The 22,986-nt window shown below is 36.5% G+C and overlaps 2 protein-coding genes across 4 annotated transcripts in view; one reads left to right on the top strand and one right to left on the bottom strand.

Moving 5' to 3' along the window:
* iqgap2 (IQ motif containing GTPase activating protein 2) overlaps positions 1–22,986 on the bottom strand; it is a 59,273-nt gene that overhangs the window by 985 nt on the left and 35,302 nt on the right. The window contains exons 9-37 of one of the 3 annotated variants that reach the window (XM_077231578.1): positions 22,843–22,930; positions 21,803–21,966; positions 21,624–21,711; positions 19,794–19,954; positions 19,536–19,702; positions 19,301–19,425; positions 17,478–17,641; positions 13,176–13,266; positions 11,909–12,076; positions 11,329–11,471; positions 11,066–11,236; positions 10,379–10,462; positions 10,179–10,250; positions 10,027–10,096; positions 9,698–9,906; positions 9,258–9,410; positions 8,941–9,104; positions 8,507–8,731; positions 7,725–7,865; positions 7,361–7,445; positions 6,867–7,099; positions 5,161–5,293; positions 4,057–4,159; positions 3,674–3,815; positions 2,331–2,418; positions 2,010–2,222; positions 1,561–1,721; positions 800–943; positions 27–135 (exon numbers count right to left, since the gene is read on the bottom strand). In XM_077231578.1, the coding sequence (XP_077087693.1) occupies positions 27–135; positions 800–943; positions 1,561–1,721; positions 2,010–2,222; positions 2,331–2,418; positions 3,674–3,815; positions 4,057–4,159; positions 5,161–5,293; positions 6,867–7,099; positions 7,361–7,445; positions 7,725–7,865; positions 8,507–8,731; positions 8,941–9,104; positions 9,258–9,410; positions 9,698–9,906; positions 10,027–10,096; positions 10,179–10,250; positions 10,379–10,462; positions 11,066–11,236; positions 11,329–11,471; positions 11,909–12,076; positions 13,176–13,266; positions 17,478–17,641; positions 19,301–19,425; positions 19,536–19,702; positions 19,794–19,954; positions 21,624–21,711; positions 21,803–21,966; positions 22,843–22,930 (4,059 nt within the window). Of the gene's footprint in view, positions 1–26; positions 136–799; positions 944–1,559; positions 1,722–2,009; positions 2,223–2,330; positions 2,419–3,673; positions 3,816–4,056; positions 4,160–5,160; positions 5,294–6,866; positions 7,100–7,360; positions 7,446–7,724; positions 7,866–8,506; positions 8,732–8,940; positions 9,105–9,257; positions 9,411–9,697; positions 9,907–10,026; positions 10,097–10,178; positions 10,251–10,378; positions 10,463–11,065; positions 11,237–11,328; positions 11,472–11,908; positions 12,077–13,175; positions 13,267–17,477; positions 17,642–19,300; positions 19,426–19,535; positions 19,708–19,793; positions 19,955–21,623; positions 21,712–21,802; positions 21,967–22,842; positions 22,931–22,986 lie in introns of all 3 variants that reach the window. The other 2 variants (XM_077231576.1, XM_077231575.1) reach the window with 2 other exon arrangements.
* f2rl2 (coagulation factor II (thrombin) receptor-like 2) lies at positions 15,055–17,871 on the top strand. Its single transcript, XM_077231579.1, has 2 exons — positions 15,055–15,268; positions 16,139–17,871. Exons 1-2 carry the CDS (start codon positions 15,205–15,207, stop codon positions 17,173–17,175), a joined length of 1,101 nt encoding a protein of 366 aa, XP_077087694.1. The 5' UTR covers positions 15,055–15,204; the 3' UTR covers positions 17,176–17,871.

Below are 22,986 nucleotides of genomic sequence, written 5' to 3'. Positions count from 1 at the left end.
CAGGCTCTTTGCACCTGGGAACTAACCTGGAAATGCAGTTGCACCTTCTCCATTTCAACACCCATAAGCTTGGCCTTTATCTCAAAGTCACCCACTTCCTCACAAGGGCAAATGTCAAACATGACATTTTTTAACCTGAAATGTACAAAACACTTACTGAAGTACTGGAATAGGCGGGGCTTAGAGTGCAAAATGACTGGTAGTGCCTGGTCAAAAAGTACAATAAACATAATACATTCCTGAAACGGACAACAAATTATATGACTAAATCCCTTAGCACTGAAAGATAACAGTATTAATATTCTTTTGATCTGCCTGCAGAGATAGCAATAATAGTTGGCTTGCCACTGACTAAACTCTCATTTGGCCTGCATGAGGAAGAGCAAAACAGGTAAGATAACTCCTCATAATGCACTACCCACACTTTAATGGGACTACATTAAGCATTCTCTGAAAAGCATCTTGTGCAATATGTCCCAGCCACTGATCTGGGGTCAGTTCAAATCAGCGGTGTCCAATCCTGCTCCTGGAGGGTCACTGTCCTGCAAAGTTCAGCTCCAACCCCAAATAAACACACCTGAACCAGCTAAGTATTTTCTTACACGGCATACTAGAAACTTCCAGGCAGGTGCGTTGTGGGAGAGAAGTTGGAGCTAAACGGTCAGGACAGTGGCCCTTCACGAGCAGCTTTGGACACCGCTGGTTTATATATGAATGTGCTTCATTATGGCACAATATAAAGTTACGCATTATCAGTGCAAAAGAATGAAAATAAATGGTGTTAAGAGGAAGTACACACTGATTAGTCTGGAGGCCTTCAATCTCCAGAATGACTCCTTTCTCATGCAGTTTGGCACCTGTGTACTTCAGGGACGAGGCCTTGGACTTCTTAGTGCTCTTCTCTTCTTCCTTTCTGTCCAGTTTAATGGACCTTCGTGAATTCCTGGTGGTGAAGCAACCATTAGTGAAGTATTATATGTCATATAGGACACTTCCCAATTTAATCTTAAGCTATTGTGTACCATTGGTTAATTTCATTATGCATTGTGCCAATCAATTATCATTCAAGATATTAATAAATCAAATGTGAAAATAACTTATGAAAATGTCTTAACATGGGGATAAGATCAAATAAATTAAAATAAGTTAGTCATTGGGATATATTAAAAACGGGCAAAAGTTAATTCAATTGATTAATGAACAAATTGATATTAACAACAGATTGGTGCTGCACCTCAAATGAGCAGGAAATCAACAAAAAGGCAAAATATAATAAAGAAAAGCAATAATTAAACTAATATTGCAAATAATAAATGTCACAAGTTTTAACATTATTTTCTAAATTACTATATTTAAATATATAGTGAATATATCTGTTTTATTTCTTGATTAATTGTTTGTGTTAATACATAGATAAAAGAGTCTGCAATTTGATTAGCAATGAATTGCTTAATTGATTTCTTATTGATAACTGAGTGGTACAGAGGCCCACATAATTATGAGCATGCTTGTGCAAAATATGAAAAGTTGCCAGAGAACATTACATGCATCTCCACTCACTTTCTGTTGAGGTTATCCAGACAGGTTTTGATGTATGTGTCATAGTAGTTGATCTGTTCTTGATAGAAAGCAGCCTTGGAATTGAGCGCAGTTAGAGTCTGCTGCAACTTCACCAATTCTGCTTTTCTCCTCTGTCTATAGCGCCGCTGGTATCGAATGTCCTGCCACATGCAAAAAACAAAAAAGCATTAATATTTTTTTACAAATACAGTCAGATTAAAAGAAATGAACTAACTAGTTGGAGGCGTTTATGGCACCCTGCAGTTCTAAAAGGAGCAAGATAAGGTCATGCCATTATTTAATAGCCATATAATCATTGCTATGGCCTATGTGTCTAAGGAACATTAATCCCATACGCAAGTATTACTCATCAGTGAGCCATGCTTAATGTGCGCCAAGCTCTTTTCACATAGTTCCTGCACCCCTGAATGAAGTCATTAAGGCCTGACCTTGGATATGTCATTGATGACTTCCTGGTACTTGAGTTTCGAGCTGGCCAGACCAGCTTGCTCTAGAGTTCTCAGGTTCCTGAGGATCTTCCTCTTCTTCTGCTCCAGAGGCAGCTGCCGGTCTTCTAGCATGGCCTGGCTGCTCTTTAACCCTTCTGGAGTCTGAGAGTCCTGCACCACCTGACGCTCCACAAGCTTAGCGTGCTCTGCCTCCTACAACACCAGAGAAGAGAGGGTTGAAGGTTAACCGGCCGAACTTCATCTGAATCTGTTGGAAGACTGGTCTCCATTCAATCTTGATCATGGGGCAAAGGCAGGTACCTGTGCAGCAGAGGCGGGAGTTTCTAGGATATCGGTGAGTGTCTCCCCTGGTTGAATTTTCACCACATCCACTATCAGTTTCTTTGTTCTGCAAAGTGACAGGCAAACAAAGATGAGGATGCCCTTATCAGAGTGTCTCAACATGTTTTTGCGTTTTCTCATCTGGTAAGATACGGGCTGACATTGTTCAACAGATAATGCAATACTAGTTGTCTACTTTGGCACTCCCAATGGAGACTTGATAAAGCCAGCAATATGTCGGTGACATAAGGGAAAAAACAGAATTTTAATTTTTTATTGAAATAACCCCAACTTACAAATATCCGAACTTGACTTAATTTAAGCTGGTTGTGATTTTAAAAACTGTTTGATATTATTTTTATCCTGCTGAGCAAAAGAGTATATATGTCTAAGTGTTTTATTGTCCATACATTCAGTCAATGGAGTCCAATGTTGTTTTGGCTTTTTATTAAATGGACAAGAACATTCTTCAAAATATATTTTTTGTTCAACAAAGGAAAGAAACAAATTCAAGCAGGTTTGGAACGACATAAGGGAGAGTAAATGACAATACAATTTTCATTTTTGATTAAACTATCCCTTTGAGAACGAGTTTGTCTGGTAGTAAAAGCATACCAAAAGTGCTATCTGGGAAAACACAGACTCATTTGTGATTTGTCTCACAATGTACATACACAAACTGGCTGGTTAAGAGTAACCGTTATATGGTCTATAAACAGAAGATCATACACGTCTGGGTCACAGGGGCCTCACAGATGTTGTGTTTTTTGGAAATGGAAATGGAGCAGGGTGTAAACATATAGACAATGAGCTATAAATGTCACTCTTCCTGCTTCCTCCCTAAAGAAATACTGCACCATATGGAAAGAGCCCTAGGCTATAATTCTAACAGTAAGCATGCAAGTTTAATGGAAGGCCAATACTGGCCAACAAATGATAGTCAACAAATGTTTCCTTTGAGTATTATTACATATTTCAAGTATCAAAGACATTCAAATGTTTGTGTTGTTTTAAAATAACACATTAATATTGAAATTTAAAATGTTTGTCGCACTGAATTTTCACACTGAATCTTCACACTGAATCATCTTGGTCTGACCAGGCCTTTACTTAACAATGCTAATTACACAAAGCAGAGGCCCATTTTAGAAGTGAAGATAAAACTGGTCACCAAACCACTTCCTCCCATGGGTAAGGAAAGATATGAAGACAGGAAATGAGGACAGTGAAGAATAGTTGAGTGAGGCAAGAGAGATATTTATATGTGAGGACATTTCACATTTTAAGGCACTTTAAGAAGTGGTGATTACTTGCTCCCTTACTTTGTCATTAGTCCCTTCATGTCTTTGTCATCTCCATCCAGCAGCTCAAACTTATTGGTGAGGGTAAGGGAGATCTCTGTTTTGGCCAGCTGACTCAGTGAGTTCTCCTTGTTTGGGTCATTTGTGTCCACAGTTCCTTCACCTGAGTGTCAGAGTGTGTTTTACTTTCATTATTTTCTAAGTTCTGACAGCAGGTTTCTGCTAATTTCTGTCATTTTCTATTAATCAACTTGTCAGTGAGTGAAAATGTATCTAAACTCACACACTGTTGCAAAAACATCAAATCATTCTTTATGTCATCTATGTGGATAATTCTGGTGATGTCTAAAAGGTGTTCCCAGTGAATTAATAAAGTTATGTGTTTGTATTTGTTATCATATTACCGAGTAGAGACTCGATGTCAGGAACTTCCCCCAGGTCCTTCAGGAGCTCAAGCAGAAGATCACTGTGATCTGGAGCAATGGCTTCCTTATGTTCCAACACCAACTAGAAAAAAAAAAGTTAATTTAATTATCAGCTACAACTAGTCTGTATAGACCACAGAACGAGTTGAAAGTGTAAAGTCTGGGACTCTTTGGCAGAGAAACCAGGACAACACCAAACATAGGGAGTCAATAGTTTCGATTTGAAGGGAATTTTCTCCTTGTATATCTCCTAAATATCTGTTTTGAGTTGCACATCACCTGAAATCACAGAATATCTCTGGTTCAATACAATATATATTACAGTCATAGAGCTGAAAATGGACATCACTTCTCTTAATTTATGTGTTGCACTCTTGAAAACATACATAAATGTTAGTTCTCCAATAGAAAAAATGTATCCATTTTGCTGAGTTGAGAAAAGTGTGCAGGCTCTATTTATTATGTCTGCACAGGTCATGATGTCACTTCCTCACACATATGGATCAAGTTAAGCCGCTCCTCACAGTAGATTCCTCTCATGGCTCAAAGGTGGCTAATGAAACTTAGACACAATGAGTTGCAGATCTAAAAAAAGCATTTGACTTCACATTCCAGATCACATTCCTACAGATTCAGTAAGTGTTGAAAATACACGTTGTGTTTCTCTTTTTCATATGAACAGCCCAGCAATAAAAGATAAAAGAAGAGGCCATCTCTTCCACTGAGTGATGATAATTGTGATGTTAATCTAAATGTCATAACTAGATCTTCCTGTGAAAATCACAGACTTCTCTCTATTGGTGTATGTAGGATTTCTCCAATCATTCAGTCTGCTTAAACCCGGCCCCTGCAAGCACTCATTCATCTGCCACCACTTTTGAGGGCAACGCCCACATTTTAAAATCCAATCCACAACTAATGCATAGAACCAAGTCCCGCCTTACATTTTTTTCATTTCTGACAATCCGTTACACTCGGGTGCGTTACAATACGGAATAAAAAAAATATTTTGCTACTTCCGTTTCATTGCAACTTTGAAAAAAAGAGGTTTCTATTGAATTGTTTGGTTATATTGTGTCTTACAGAGTGTGTGTTGATGATCTCCTCAATAGAGATGTAGATGACAGGTTTGCTGAGTGTAACCATATCAGAGTACTCGTCCACGTTAAACTTCTCCTCAGGAGCTGGAACGTCGCAAGCTGCCTGGAAGAAGCCCCTGAAAAACAAAAAAAAGTTTGTAACCAGGCCCAGATTATTGTAACTTCATTACTGTAACGTGTAACATGTATTTTCAACCCATTTAGTATTGTCGGTAGTGTATGGACAGAGAAATTCACGTTTATTTGTGAAAACTATTGTCCATCCGCATTTTTGTATCCCGGCCCAAGGGTTGACAAGGGGCTTATTTGGAGAACAGTTATTGTAAGAGAGTAGGTTTATCACTGAAAATTATACTATGTCTACTATTTAAACAGCATTACAGTAGAACACTATGGCAACAGCTTTCTTACCTGTCCACAATAGTGTTTTGCTTTGGGAGGATGGGTGGAACTGACAGAACGGCAGTTTTTCCCCTCCATTTGGCCTCAAACACTGTTCGTGTTCATCCAGTTTGAAATGTTGACTACAAACACTGAGGTTTTTCAGATTTTCTATTGCGGCATTCTCTCCGTGTTCTTTGCAGCTTTTAGCCACTGCCTACAACGTGCTGGATCCTTTACTGGAAACCCAAAGTAACCCACTACGCTAAACGTTTACTCTTTAAATTCTTACAGACTTGCACCTAGGAACGTTATTTACAAGTCGACACCATTATGAATAAAAGTTTGCAAAGAAGTGTTTCCTACTTAAGCAAGGCGGTATTTGACTGGTGAGTGTACTACTGTATAGGCAGCCAAGTTTTATTGAAAGCCCATTTTGCCAGCTGTAAAGTACCCTTTAAATCTGTAGATTTTTTTGTGATTTTAGTGGAAAATCTGTGGATTTCGGTAGAATCATGGTAAAATATGAAAACTCCATAGAATTAGCCAAAATATTGAATACACACATATGCAGGAGACATGGGAGTGTGGAATTTTGTGAGTAACAGCTGTTTTGAACCAAAAAAATGCAAAACAAGATGTTTGAACCAAATGCATTATCAATTTACAATGCAATTTATACTTGCATAAGAAGGTCAAATGCTGTCATAAACTGCAATAATACAGATAATTGCTGAGAATCAGAGAGGAAAAGAAATTAGCGGGGAGTTTCCAGTAAGAATGACTCACCGGCATGGGAATGAGGGGCTTTGGGCAAAAGGTCATTAAGCACTTCCAGCTGCCTCAAACAAGCATAAACACACTAATGTCTGAAGTGGCAACACATGTCCCTCCTCACTGCTGATGCCTTACTTTCATACAAAAACACTTCCTCACCTTTAATCTCAATTTCCATATATCTTTAGCCTGTCCTGACTAAAGATTTGTCTGATTGTTTCAAATATTTTGTTTTACTCATCAGTTTTTACATAAAGTATTTGTTTCTATGAGAAGAAAACAACATTGGACCCTATTGACTTTCAAAAACACATTGGGATACTCTTCAAAATATCTTATTTTATGTTCCACAGAAGAAAGTAAGTCATGCAGGTTTTGAACAACATGAGGGTGAGTAAATGATGACAGAACTGTAATTTCTAGGTGAACTATCCCTCTAAGTATTTGATTCTTCGCAACAGTAATAGTATTTTTTTGTGTGACCCTAGACAAACTAAACCTTAAACTGATGAAGTGCTCTGTTCTCCTCACCTGAACCTTTGATAGGTCTGGGAGATGTAGCTGTTCATGGGGGTGAGGTGGTCGCTCTCGTCCTCGAAAAGCTTGTTGGCAGCTGCATGCTGTAGCATCTTAGCCACTGACGCCAGGTTCCTCCTCTGCTCTGAATGCACCTGACCTCCGGCCGTCATGTCAATGATGTCAAAGCCATCTGGAGCCACAATGGCAGGATTCATGTAACGGTAATAGAGCAGAGTCCCTACAATCTGTGGGAAGAAGATGCTGTTATTCAAACTGAACTTATTTCATGTGAACCATTATTTTTCTGGGTTCTTGAGACGTTGACTTCACAAAATGTGATTTAGTTCATCTTTAATCTGTTGTCGTCATCATGTGTCAAGCAATTATAGCAACATTTCAAGTATGAAAGGAGCTTTGCAGGCAGGACCCATTGAATACATATTTTAAATGAAACATTTGTATGGAATCTGAATACACGAGTACCACTAAAATATTCAAGATCTGACCTTTAATAATTCATCCTCTGTGGCATCAGGGAATTTCTCATGAAGCGTGTCCTTTAGAACTTTAGCTATATATCTCATGCCGTAACTGCATGCAAAAGAAAACAGATATCAAATAATGCAAAAGAAAAATCTGGCCTACCTTAAATTAATGAGAGGTTAGTAATGAATGTTGTGTGCAAAACAGCACACAACGGTGATTATGTATTGAAAATATGTTTTGTTTTTGGCGGACTCTCTGTTTTATCTACACTGCTGCCCCCTGGTGCACAACGACACTGTTAAGTTATATTGTATAAAAGAATCCTTCATAATACAAGAGGCATATTTGACAAATATAACAGGCGAAATTGTTCTTTGTTCTTACGGGATGCTGTCCAGCGATGACATGATAGAGCCGAGCACTTTGTCTGTGACGGTACGGAGCACTTGATTGGAGGATTCCAGTTTAGCCCTCACTTCCTCGTGTGACAGAGCCTGTTCTGGCGTGACCTCATATGGCAGCTTACTATGAAGTGAAGTTCAACAACAATAGTAAAAAATAAGTCAACAAAAACAAAACAAAAAAAATGCATATCTAATACCGACCCCCTCTTTCTATTTTTAATGTTATTTGAAAGAAGTCTCTCATCTTTACCAAGGCTGCATTTATTTGATCAACCGTACAGTAAAAACAGAAATATTGTGAAATATTACAATTTAAAAGAACTGTTTTCATTTGCATATATTTTAAAGTATGCATATAATTGAAAGTATTCTTGTAAATCATAATGCAAAAGCTGAATTTTCAGCTATATTGCTCCAGTCACATGATCCTTCAGAAATCATTCTAATATGCTGATTTGGTGCTCTAGAAACATTTTTAATATCATCAGTTGAAAACAGTTGTGCTGCTGATTTTTGTGGAAACCTATTTATTTCAAATAGAACAATATCAATTGTAAGTGAATGCGTCTTTGCTGAATAAAATCATTAATTTCTTGCAAAAGAATCTTACTGACCCCAAACTTTTAGTCATTGTTTTATTGTTACGATTTATAAATAGTATGGAAAAAAATGTAAATATGCTAACAAAGTTGGAGGGGAAATGGATGTGAGAAAGTGTGTGTAATATGTGAGATGAGAAAATATGCATATGAAAATATGAACCTGGCTTCTCCTGTAGCGGTCTCTAGTTGATTAACCCAGGCTTTGTAGATGTCTACAGGGTTAGTGTTGATGCCCAGGTTTTTGTCCTCAATGATCTCTTTAACCACTGGTCCAAGCAGCTGCCTGAGGGCGTTCTGTCCTCGAGCACCACGGTAAAAGCTCAGAACCATCTTAATGACGGTAGGGTTTCCTGTCACTATTTCCTGGATATGATCCACCTTAGATCTGCCAAAGATGACAGCAAAGTTACTATGATATTTGCCATACTGTATATTATAAAGCAAAACTATACACATTGTATCAGAGACATTTGATTCACGTTGGATGCAATAATTATGAATTGAAATATATTAGTCTCTCTGACACAATGTTGTTTTTGCATGCTCAAGCTAACAAAAAAAAAAAAGATCTAAATCTCCATCTCTATATCTTACTTGATCTCCTCTCGCAGCGCTGACTCAAAAAGCTTGAGCAGCAAGTATTCTTCCCGCTGGTTAGAGGCATAGTTATACAACGTGAAGATCACAGTGTCCATGAACTTGGTGGATTTGTTCTGGGGCATCTGGAAGATTAGCTTTGCCAGGTATGAAGGATTAGTCTGTTAAATTAAGAAAACTCATTGATTAAAAAAAATTAACTGAAAGGATTAACAGTATTTATATTTGAAATGCTGTTTTTCACATTTATATTCAGCATTCCAGTCTATTTTGTAAATTATTTGAAATGACTGAATTTGGGCCAAAGGTCTCACTTGTAGAAGGTAAAAGAGATGCTGATAGGTCTCCAGTTTCTTCCTCTTGTCTTTGCTCAGGCCCTTTATGCCCTGCTTTTCACCCATGGCCAGATCTTCTTTACTCATTTTGTTCTTTTTGCTTTTCATCTTTTTGCTGTGTGACACCACATCCTGCCAAAGGAGAAAACATTGAATTAGTTGGAACAATTAGGATGGGTCAAGGGTTAAACTCAACTGGTTTGAACATCTGTAACTGCTTCTACTCTTATCAGACTCAAGAAAACGTTTTTTGTAAAAAAAATGTTTTTTTTTGTATTTTTGGGAAAACTCAAACCTATGTACATAAAAGAATAATGTAACGTTTGTCTCATTAATCCATAGTATATACAACAAACAATCCACATAGCTTAACAATCTCAGTCTTTAAATTATTTAAAGCCACCGCATAAAAATAGCACCTGTAGTGTGATTCTGTTCTTTACTAACAGGCCAATCTTAATATCCATTAAATTCAGATCCTTTTCCATTTGCTGATTAGCACGAATCTTGGTGACCACTTCCTCTCTGAGCCGTATCACTTCCTGTTCCTCCTGTAAATCAAGGTTACTTTGTTCCAGCAAATGTACAAATTTACGGACCACTGAGAGAGGGGGGTGCTGAGAACCGGCTGTTCGAAAAATAAATGGAAAAACAATTCTATTTACCATGTGAACCAATCAACTAACAATACAAGTAAATGTAAATTAAATTACATAATACATTCGATATAATAATGTAATCAACTTACTCAAAGTTCTGTAGTCAACTCTTGCTTTATTAGCTTTAAGGTAAGCTTGAATCGTCACAATTTCTTTCTCCTGAAAACGACACAGAATATTTCAGCGTCATGAGTATGCAGATGTAGAAGCTGCTCGTTCACTTGTGAGTGAGATGACTTACATGGTCTCTGAAGTACTGCATTCTCTTAATGTAGCTTCGTTTAGCTTTCCACATCTTCACCAGTGACTGTAACTAAAGTGTAGAGGAAACATGTTTTCATGCTGTGAATGATTCAAGTACTGCAATTCAAAACAACAAGGTGAATATGGTATGATGAAAAACTGTAATAAAAGAGCATCAGTGATAGAACCGTTAGTTACCTTAATCACAGTGCTCACGCTGTCTTGGAAGGTCTTTAGTCTGTCTTTATAGACTCTTCTCTGTTTGTAGCCCTTCCAGGATGCCTGCAATGGTAAACCAAAGCCAATATGAAAAGAGGGAGTATGCGATCATAGTATAGTGTGTTTTCAGTGTTTTTATAGTGTTCATTTTCAGTGTCTTGTTATTGGTCCAAGCAAAAAGCCCTATGACAATTTTTTGAAGTATTAACAACAAAATAATTTAGATTTACATTCTTTTGATGTGTAAATTAAGCAAATGAAAGTGCCAGTTATACAAACTATGAAATTAAGTAGTTAAGTTATATTGTTTTCTTCAATAAACAATAATTTAAACAAATAATAATAAAACACACACACACACACACACACACACACACACACACACACACACACACACACACACACACACACACACACACACACACACACATATATATATATATATATATAAGAGTATTTTTTTTTTTAAAGAGTGGTCAATATTAAAATTTGAGTCTTAGAATTTTCTAATTATATATACTTTGAAATAATTAAGATTTTTTAGTAACATGCAGTGAAGTGTAAACGACAGCAAACAAACAAAAAATCACAAGGCTGTTGGAGGTCTGATGTACGAGTAGGTCAAGTTATGCATCAATCAATAATTTACATAACACATTTAAGCACCTGTAGTTTGATGACGCTCGGCTCTTGTTTTTGCAGGTACTCCAGTCTGTCAGTATGTGCCCGCCTCACCAGGTATCCACGACTCAGGGCCTGCAGTTTGATGATCAGCGGCTCATTGGCCAGCCACAGCTGCTCTCTGCTATACTCAGCTGTTACACTGCTCAAAACACTCTATTTAGGGGGAAAGAAAATATTAAATGAACTGCAGAGATGTCACAAACAACACAAAACACTGCAAATGTATGTCTGTGCTTAAGACATACCTGAATATCTTCTTTGGTGAGCTGTGAACTGTCATGGAAAAAATAATCTGGCTCAACCCATGTCCCTTCTTTACTTTGGATGTTATAGAAGTAATCATATTTATCCTTGATCTTGTGTTTTACCCATGAACTGCCACTGGTCCCTACAGACAACACAATTAAAATTATAGCACTGTGATTGCCCAGAGCTCCTGTGAAGAATAACTTATTTATGATTAATTGCATATGTATTTGCCTCTGTCTGAAAAAAATAAAAAAACAGTAAATGCTTTAGATGATGCTTAAAAAGTCTGTGGAATATTTTTCAACTAATATCTAACAATTTATCAAATTAAACTGGCAAAATTTGCACAAATTTGACACAATTAGGTTTGTTAATGCTAATGATAAACATATACAAGAATAGGCTTGATAATACCATACACAATATTCTGTATAATTATATAATTAATTATATTTAACATGCATGACAGTACATTCTCCAGCCTCAAAGAGTAAGGCATATAACAAGAGATAAGTTAAAGTTCAAATTATAGCTAGACTTTCCTGACCCCAGTCATCAGGGGTGTGATAGAGTTACCTTGTTCTGTTTGAGTGCTCTGTAACTGAGAGAGCTGGCTATGGTAGACATGAGCACATTCAGACAGCACTGCTCGAAGACCTGCATCAGGACACTGCAGAGCACCCAGTGTGGTCGTAGCATCGCCCTCAAATACTGCCCTGTTTATGTCTGCGATGGCCTCAGCCACTGAAATCAAACAATATACAGAACAATCCTTGATAATGGATAGTCACAGTTCTTCATAGAAAGGATGCTTTTTTTCTTTCTTTGCATTATTGTGATTTTTTACTACACTTTTTTTTAGTACAATTTTTTGTATTGTGACAATATTTTTGTCAATTTATGTTCCTTTTATTTTGTATTTAGGGGTATGTTTACATGACGACGATGTACTAAAAACAGAAAAGTTTCTTCTTTACTTTGTCAAAACGATCCCTGTTTGCACGTATGATTAAAAAGGCTGTATTCTGCTGCCAGGCCAGTAGTTGGCGATGTCGCTTAGTAAGGAAACACTATGCGCCTAAAGACTGAACACATAATACCCATGCGCACGACGTCACAATTTTCACAAATTAGTGTTTTTGTTGTTTACGTTGGGACAATAACAGTATCGTTTTCAAAGACTTACAAGCTTTTGAAAATGCGTTTCAAAGAGCATTTGCAGGCCCCCAAAACGACGTTGTTCTCCAACGTATATTAACGGCCGAAACGCATAAAAAGTTTTCTATTTTTAGTTGAAAATGGTGTCGTGTAAATGGCACCTTAGTTTGGTTTGCCCTGTCTGCCTGCCTGTCTGTATTCTTTAGTTAGTTTCCTTGGTTACTGATTATGTTACACATCTGTTTCTATTTTGTTGATTATCTAGTATTTAAGCTCTTAGTTCCCTCAGTTGATTGCTCGGTGTCGTCTTTGAATGATGTGGCTGCGTTCTAGTGTTTTCCTGATATATCCTGAGTAATGTTGTTAATAAAGTGTTTTTCTGTTAGATTCTCCATAATCATGCTTTCATTGCAGCCAAACGTGACAATTTTATTTTTAATTTTATATAGATTATCATTAATAGCTTATATATCAAATATATATTATATACGTTATAAATTATATTTGCTCTGTAACATTTCGTTTTAAATGTCAAACCCAATTTGATTATTATGTTATATGCCATTATGTGAATCATATATAATACTATACATCCTTCACAGGGATGTGTATAGGATATTAACAGAATTAACATAAAAGCTAATCATAAATCTTTCATGCAACTTATATTTGGTTACAAACTTACATGTGAGTGCATCCTCCTGGTCCTGGTTGGCAATGTGTACGGCCTCCTGGATCTGGTCCAGCCACAGCACAGCAGACTCATCTCCAGAGCTCTATTACAGCACAACACACAGTCAGCGCAGGTTCAATACATGTATATACAATACAATACACAGGCTCAATACAATACATGTGTACTGCTCTAACACACTGTAACAGTGCAAACCAGATCATCTGCTACTACACACCAATTTATTCTGAATGTAAGCAACTATTGTAAATCAAGTATTAGAGGCTGTATTATATATTCTGTGCAACTATCACTGTTAAACAGGAAGTGTATCTTTGGTAAATATCTTGTTTATGCACGTGTTTTCACAGCAGTCATGTAATATTATAGTATCTCAGTGCATGATGTCAAATGTTAAGAGCAAAGTTGCATTTACATAATTTATTTTGGAATTTTGAAAACAGAGATGAACTGTATGAAAAAAATGAAATGCTTTTCTTTATTTTATGATATAAAAAATATGGTGCAGTATTTGGTCTGTTGTGTTTCCCTACTTTAGAAACATTCCCACAGTAATTGGGAAGACAGGAGGAATTGAAAATAGACCAGAAGAGATATGTGAATGAAAATAGAGGAAGGAATTACAGTCAAAGGGTCAGATTTACTAAACAGGGCAAATTAGCATGAGGCCACAATTCCAAAAAAGCTTTGATGGGAGTGGAACGTTTTGCGTCTGATCTACTGATGATGTGAAAATTAAAGAACACAGACGCAGCCGGATTATTTCCATAATAAACAACGAAATTTATTAAGAGCAACGCAAATTAGCGTCTTGTTTAAGGCATGCATTTTTGGGCAAGTAAATAATGGCGCAAATACCAGTAAATTGACTAGAACCAACCTTAGTAAATCACCTTCACCGCGTGATTCATTTAAATACTCTTCTCCCAATGAATAAATTTGCATCTAAAAGGGAAACTCCTACAAATGCATATGCAATAAGGCACGGAGCAAAAATAACACCTTTTCAGCACCAATCTGTCACGTGTCTGTCCTGTCTCGTATTGCACATGGGTGTCTTTGTTATGTTGGGCCATGTGCTCTTGTCATTGTTTGATCCCTCCCCCTCGTTACCTGATTAGTGTTTGAGTTCTTCCACCTGTTCCCTCTTGATTTGTTCCCTATTTAAGTCTCTTCTTGTTTGCTGTCTTGGTTGGATCTTTGTCTTATGTTACCCCTGTTCCTTGTGATGGTCTTTGTTTTCTTGGTCAGTGTTTGTCATTCTAGTTCAGTTCTGTTTTATGTTTCATTGATTATGTTTTCCCCCTTGTGGGTTTTTGCTTTGTGTTTTTGTTTTCATTTGTTAATAAATATCCTTTTACTGCACTTGAGTCCTCTTCTCCACTTTTTGTAAATTGTATCGTGATACAATCTTTCACTAAATCCTGACAGTAGTTTTTTTAACAACAAAAGAGGGTTTGCACTGGTGCAATCTGTTAGTAAATCTGGCCTAAAGTGTCATCAAATATTTAATGGTATGTTGTTTGGTAAATAGTGTGGCCAGATTGAAAAGCTGCATTGTCTTTTACACATTTTTAACAGAATAAAAAGAAAAATGTAAGAACCCGCAACCTGATTATATCGACTGCTGTGAAAGAAAGAAAGAAAGAAATTCATTAAAGGACTTATGTTACTTCAAGTGGTCAGAACACCAAAACATCATATAAACATACCTGTATGTTATTTAGGAACTATTTGTGGACAAATATTATTAAATAGTTTGGCCCACAAATTGGAACCATTTGGGGGAAGTCTCACATCACGTAGCATTTCCTGACATGCCTGAGAAATGAGCACTGAGCAATTCTGAATCCAAACTCCCTAAACCCTTACAGGAAACCGTCATGCCCTTCGACGCAGACGTCTAGCTTGATGGTTATCTCATACAGATGACTGATTTTCAAAACAGAAACTTGTAGGTCATCTTTAGTTGTTTGAAAAACGATACTTTGTAAAAATTCACTGGAAAAACCTTTCAAGCATGTGGAGAGTATTTGTGCTGCTGCTATTACCATTAATGTTTGAGGATTCACTTCAAGATTCAGGTAAGATCACTTTTCTCTAACAGTTAAAGATAGTTAGAGATCAACAGCTGATTGATATGTGGTAGATATGTGGACATGGACTGAAAAAAAACTTTAAGGGTAGTTGACTGACTCTCAGCTACTGTAGTAGTCTATGATGACAATGAAAATGTTAGTAGATCTAGAGAATGTTCAATCTTCTAAAACAAATAATTCTCAAAATACAATGTGCCACAATTATAACAACATAATGGCGAGTTTGTGAGAATTTTGGAAGGTTGTACATTGTTGAAAGAACAACAAGAGTCAGAGAAGAACAACAACAACAACACACAAAACTACATAACTCCAGCAAATTAAAATAAATTAAATAAATTAAAAGTAAATATGTCACACAGTTAAAATGTAACATTTCAATGAATTCAAATTAAATAATTCAAAATACTTGATGTTGGCAGCTTGTACTGTCTTACTCTTACAGTGAATGTTTGTCATGTGTGATTAATCTGAATCCCTGTGCCTATAATATTAAAAACTGAAACCAAGCATATCGCCCATAGTCAGAGCTGACATCATATTTAATGTCAAATACAGTCTGTTCAATTGATAAGACTTAATGATTTATAGTCACACCAATGTTTTCCAGATTATTCCAGCTAAAACAATTACTAAAATATGTATTTAGAATTTAATGAGCAATGCTATTATTATTACTGTTAAAAATAATGACTTGAAGCCATGTCTGCTAATCTAATAATTTGTTGAATTACATTCAATTCAGTTTAAATGTAACTGCATATTTCAGTATCAAGCTGTGTGAAACTGTATAGAGAATAAAGAATACACTTTATTTCAGTATTTTAACATTGTGTTTTCTAACATTTTTTTCAGCATCAATATATACCAGCATCAATATGCCAAAACAATTAATTCAGCCAAAAACGTTTCCTGGAACAATAGTTTTCAATAGTTCCCTGTTCTCCAACACATCTATCCAGCAGCCTGTGATAAACGCCTCTGATAAAGTCATCAATTACACCACTGGAATTGTCAGCACTAGGATCATTCCATCCGCGTACATCTTAGCCATCCTCATCGGGATCCCCTCTAACGTCTTTGTGTTGGCTTGCCTCAGTGGAAGAAAGAATCTTTCCAGTGGTATCCTATATTTTAGCTTAGCAGTTTCAGACCTTCTCCTGCTACTTTCTCTCACGCTCAGGTTCCACTATCACTTCAATAACAACGACTGGATCTTTGGAGAGCTGGCCTGCAAGGTGGTGACTGCCTGCTTTTATGGTAACACCTACTGCTCAATCCATGCCCACATGTGTATTAGTGTGATGCGCTACCTTGCGGTGGTCCACCCGTTCCTCTACAGGACAATGTCGAAAAGGTACTGTGCGATCTGGGCGAGCTTAACCATTTGGGTGGTTTTTGCTATTGCGATGGCACCAGAGTTTCTGGTTCAGCAAAGCTACCGTGTTTTCGGACAAGAGTTGGTGACGTGTCATGATATCCAGCCCTATATGGAAGCATCCTACAAACCTTTGATTCCATACAGATTGAGTCTGATCTGCCTGGGGTTCATCCTGCCATCGCTGGTCATCACATTTGTTTATGGATCCATCATCTACCACCTAAATTGTTCCAGTCGTGACTGGAACCACTACATGAAAGCCAGCACGTTGGTGTTTGGGATCTTTTTAGTGTGTTTTACTCCATGTAGTGCACTTCTTTTTGCACACTATGTGAAGTTGTACACTGAGAAGCAGTATGACCTGTATTATTACTACAGAGCAGCCGTATGTCTGTGTTCTTTCCACAGCTGTCTGGACCCTTTCCTCTCTTATCTGCTCACAAAGACTTCAACTTCCCAAGTCAAGTTTAGATCCTTTAGCTCGAGACCTTTGAAAACGTTGGTCTTTTAAATAGCAGGATGTTTTTGTTGCGGACCCTGCAAGGGTGGGCTTCCTTATCTAAAATGGCTTAACAGTGGATTGAGGATGTTATGGTTGGACTTCCCACTTTGTACTATAGTACAAAGCTCATTACTTTGTATTCAGCCTGACTGCTGTGTGTCCAACTTCTTTCACTTCTGTACAAAGTCTTTGAGACCAAGAAAGGAGTGTTTAAGTAATTTGAATAAGAGAAGAATAATTCAAGAGTAATTCAAATAAGGGATAAAACCTCTTAGAAATTTCATTGGTTCAGTGCTGTTATTCTATTTCACCTTGCAGATGAGGTCTTTGGTGTTCAGCAGTAGATCATGATAGTGTTTGGCGGTGGCTGGATTGACTCCCTGTAGTTTAGCTGTAGGGAGTAGGAGGGTAGCGAGTGTCTTCTCTGGATCTCCAGAATTTAGAGCTTCGTTGATCTCAGCGATAGCAATGACTCCTACACACGGAACATGGGAATTTTATGTGATCAACAACTCGTGATGCAATGGAAGAGTGTACATTTCCATTAATAAATTGACACAAATGTCTTAAATTCATTATGTTTATACATTAACAAATATGTTGTTTTAAGATATTTAACTTCTATATATTCCACCTTTTATATAAGTCCACCTGTTTACTTGAGAGATTAATTAAATGTTCAATAAAACTGTTCTGTGTGATTTATACAGACTGGATCAATTGTTCTTAATTCATACACACACAACCAAATAGCGACACCAGCTTATCAGAACATTATGGAGTAACTTTCTCAAAAAAAGACATTCTTTGTATGGTAGATTTTAATAACCTTCAAGGTTCAATGTATTTGAAAGACCACCTATGAGTTAAACACATCATTATTAAGAAGGCCTTTTGCTAAACCTTATTTTGATATTATATTATATTATTCAGCTCATCTGAAAGAAATAATGTAAAGAAATAGAACAGGGCTATATTTATAAGAAAATATATTAATGTCTTTCTTTTATTTTTAGAAGAGTGAAATGCACTAAAATTGGATATACTACATTTTGAAAAGAAAAAGCAATTTAAATACCTCCTTTTCAAACTTTGGTAAGCTTTTTAAAATGTTTTTGAAAGAAGTCTCTTATGCTCACCAAGGCTGTATTCATTTAATCAAATCCTGATTTGGTGCTCAAGAAAAATGTATAATTATCAATATTGATGTTGTGCTGCTTAATATTTTTTGTGGAAAATGTGATACATTTATTAATGATTCTTTGATGAAAAGAAAGTTCAATAGAACAATATTTGATCTGTAGTAAAGTAAGTAATATTTTGTAGCATTAAGAATATCTTTACTGTCACTTTTGAGAAATTTAATGCATCCTTGCTGAATAAAAGTATTAATTCCACCATCACAGCGTTGTGCAACATCAAATGGCAAACGTAATGAACGAAACTGCGCTACTCATTATTTTGTGCTTCACGGATCGTTTATCAGTTTGGACCATCAACATCAGTGCAGCGCCAGCCGATCTTGATCAAGCGACACTGTTACTACACAGCGCTGAGAGATCCAGTAAACAGCATTTGAATTCGCCACTAAGTAATAACATCGCTGCGAGATCTAGTGAGAAGCATTCAAATTTCTCCATTATTAACAGATCAAACAGCGCTGACGAGGAAACCAGGAGAAACATTGTTCCATGAATGAACTAGTTATAGGTTTTAAGTCCACAGATCAGCAACATTCACCATGGATTTAATGTAGTAACACTCACTGTAACCATGAAAGTTTGGCAGAAATAGTAAAATGCTTTCAAGTACATCACACATCTTTTTCCAGCACTTCAAAACTCAAATATGATCATATTTAAATGTTATTTTTAATGTGATGACCAAAACATTATTTGTTCATCCTTCAAAGATTACCCCCATTTATAAAATAGGAAAACTCACACTTATTTAAAAATAATTTTTCTTTTAGGAAATTTCTCTGGCATTTTTCTTTTTGCTGTATCGTATCGTATCGAACCGAACCGTGACACCACTGTAACGTATCGAACCGAACCGTGAATTGTGTGAACCGTTACACCCCTCGTTGAAATATATATAGTTTAGTTTATAATTTCTTTCAAAGTTTGCTTACTCTCATGTTCCTCGTGCACCTGGATATTGACAGTGTCGATGCACTTCTGAACATCATTCCAGGTGAGGAACTCTTGACCCTGGGCAAGGGACTCTGCTCTAAGACGGATCAGTGTGTCTGCATATCTAACGAAGCAAAACAACCACATGATCAAATAAATAATTAAATTGTTTCTCAGAGTGGCATATAGTATTCTTAGCATCTCTCTCTTTTTCATTCAGTAGTGTCACTGTACCTCTGTAAATTGTCAGCATCCAGACCACTGAAGCCCAGTGGAGAGTCACTGAGCTGCTCAATGACGGCCACTGAGTCTTTGGTGTCCAGAACCTCATTTAACACAGACACAGCAGACAGCATCTCCACAGCTACACACAGCTCCTCATGAGTAAGACCAGCCTTGTTCTGAGGTGATAGAAAATTGAAACTTGTTTTGTAAGTAAGGATAAGAAAGAGCTTAACATTGGTTGGGACGGACGAGAGTAAGAGAGCTGACCTGAGAGCCAAGCTGCAGGCTGAAGAGCTCGGCCTGGTACAGGCTGGCAGCAGTGTGGTAGACGATGGGTAACTGGGCCTCTGGGTTCAGGAGCTCCTCCACAGTCTCTTCTGGAACGCCTCGACGAATAGCTGCATTGATCGCAACAATCGCCTCCTGCTCTGTGTCCAGCAAGAGCACAATAAGCAGTAGTATCAGAAAAACAAATCATATGAATAGAGAAACACAGTATGCTGGTAACAAATCAGTAATCAGCTGCTTGTATATATATATATATATATATATATATATATATTAATCTGTATCGTCAACACAGAATATAGATCGGCCGATATTGTATATTTAATTGTGAATACTAATTTCCCCTATTTTTACATTTAGATTACCTGTCAGCCATCATCTGATGCTCACTTAGAGATAATATTTTTAAAACACTAATAATTTAATAATACTGTTAAAGCTTGAGTCCGTAGTTTTTCCTCTTTGTCGCCATCTCTGTTCGAAATCTGCAATTGCAGTTATTCGCCGAATTATCAACTTTACGTGGGTTGTGCCTCGGCACGAAAAAGCGCGGATGAATTTATTGTGTGGCTGTCAGTCGCCGCGCCGGTGTGGATACTGTCAGATTCTACTTTTTGGAAGTATGACCAAAATTAGAATTTTCACCGGAAAATGTAATCTGAACAAGTAAGTAACATTCACTTTTGTTCTTACCAACTAAGGGAAAAAAAGCTAAAGATTAAATCTAACGCTTATCATATCTCGTCACACTATGCAAATTATACTTTGTTCTCAAAATGTTAATGTTAACAACATCAGCATTGCGTGACTACATGTAATGCCCTTCCGGTATTTATCCTTGTTTTCGCATGGGCCCGGTTGCAGTCTCTTTTTTTTTGTGTAGCCACTCCGAAGTCCGAAGAAAAGTCTTTTGCATTTTACAACGGGTGAATCTCCAGTTTTCACTGGTGATTGTTGTTTGAACCTTTCTGGATCCATCAAATTGATAAGTTTAATTATATCAAGTGCTGTGAGAAAAGGCTATAAATCTCCACCTCCAACATCCTCACACGCAATATAGCCTACTAGCCGAGACACCTTCTTTATGTGTACTACAGATGCGACATAATGACGTAAAGATATCCTCGAATTTCCTGCGGAAATCCACCAGTACCACAGGAATTAAAAACATTATTACAAGCTTACCGTTTTGAAGCGAGGTAAGGCAAGCAGATAGTTTTGAACACTGGCTGGTTATGTAGTTGCTCAACATTTTATTTAGGATAATTTTTAACCCAAAAAAGTTACGGAATGCAGCTTTAAATGTTATCTTTAGCGGATCTCAAAATGAATTTTTCACATTGTACATTATAATTTTAAATATTTAGTTTAATAAATTCACTTGTACAGATTGATTTTCAGTTTTTAGCATGTTTAAGTAAAAATTTTATATAAATTATTTGTTTTTATTTATTCATTTACTTACTTATTTTGATAGTATAGCTGAAGAGAGGACAGGAAGCAAAGTGGGAGAGACAGAGAAAGGACCACGAGTTGGCACTCGAACTCAGCAAAGCAAATTATTTGATCCAGGCACTCAAAATGAATGAACTCAAAACTATATGTTGATCCATTAAGAAACCCATTAACGTTATTGTTAATTTCCCTTTTATTGTAACACCATCTAAACCGACAATGGTGACATAGAGAGTTTCATATCTACAGAGGATCCACACTAAACTCGAGTCTATACGTTACCAGCCAGTCAAGCATGAGTTATGTCTTTACAAAGCTTGAAGTCTGTTTTTAAATGATATGTGTGCAACATACTTCGTTTCTCGGCCTCTGCAAACTCATTACAGGAAGTGATGACCCTCTGAATCTCTTCTCTCTCCAGATGACCACCCGCACCAGCATCCTACATACAGATGTCATAAACATGCTCATCAAATTCATTTGACCCAAAATCAAGAGTAAATTCAAATTATATAGATAGTCTGCTTCAGTACCTTAACTTTATGCTTCCTGTAGGATGTGAAGTGCTCCAGGTAAAAGCAGGAGTTGTGATCAAGGACTCCTACAAGATCAAGTGCAGGCAACCGAAGGCTGGCCAGGAGGGCTTTCTGATCCTCAGCATCAAGAGCCTGATTTACTTGCTGAATAGCTGCTGAAGCTAGAGAGAGAAAATCATTATTACTGTACATAACATTTACATTACATTATATTCACTCTCAAGAATCTCAAGAATATTTTCAAAGCAGCCTACTATGCCATACAGTAAAAATTAATTGCTATATTTTCAGGGATGATGTATGGATTTCCCTGAAAGTGTCCAAGTGCTCTTTTAGGCTCTCCTAAATTTGAAATCATGAGAAGCAAACAATAAAAAGCTACAAAATGAGCAATAAAACTGTATAATGAGTTCCAAGGGGTCTGAGGCTACTAATAAACAGTGTTGTTATTATTTAAAATAATTTTTGGTAATTGAAAGCTGAAATAAAAAAAAATAAAAAAACTTAATGAGAAACATTGCCTTGGCAACAAACCAAAACAAATACATTCAAGTTGAAGAACTAAAAATACTAAAAAATACTAAAAAAAAAAAAAAAAAAAAAAAAAAATGATATATATATTACGGATAAAAAGGAAAAAAGCTTTTTTTCACAAGTAAACAGAATTACTAAACCCAAAATTAAAATTAAAATAAAAACAGAAAAATAAAAGCTAATTTAAAATAACAAATAATTGTATATAAATAATAGAAAAATAACACTGCTAATGAAAATGCTATTTTTTATTGCAAATCATACTGTTAGCATAACAATTTGAATGAAACGATGCGGACAAATAGCGTTGAATTTTAAATATTTCACCTAGATCTTAAGTCATAACTTTGCATTGTTTTATTTATTTTTTATTTTTTTCAATTTAAAAACTAAACTTAAATATTTATTTCCAGGATTAAGCTTAACAACAACAACAAAACCTATAAATATTATTTTTTTATGTGGTCTCAGTCCACTTTTGCTGATTAATATCCCACACTTACTGTTCACGAGGTCTACACCGCTCTGGATCTCTTGCTGGGTCAGTAATTCTTCATACACATCTCTCTCTTCAGTTGCAACAGACGAGCGCTAAACACACATACAATATGTCACAATAAGACTTTTTTTAAAAGAGATACAAAAAT

This window comes from Siphateles boraxobius, unplaced genomic scaffold, assembly GCF_051911475.1.
Source record: "Siphateles boraxobius isolate OS27281-9 unplaced genomic scaffold, OSU_SipBor_1 16, whole genome shotgun sequence".
Lineage (NCBI taxonomy): Eukaryota > Metazoa > Chordata > Actinopteri > Cypriniformes > Leuciscidae > Siphateles > Siphateles boraxobius.
This window is presented reverse-complemented; position numbering and strand designations above follow the sequence as displayed.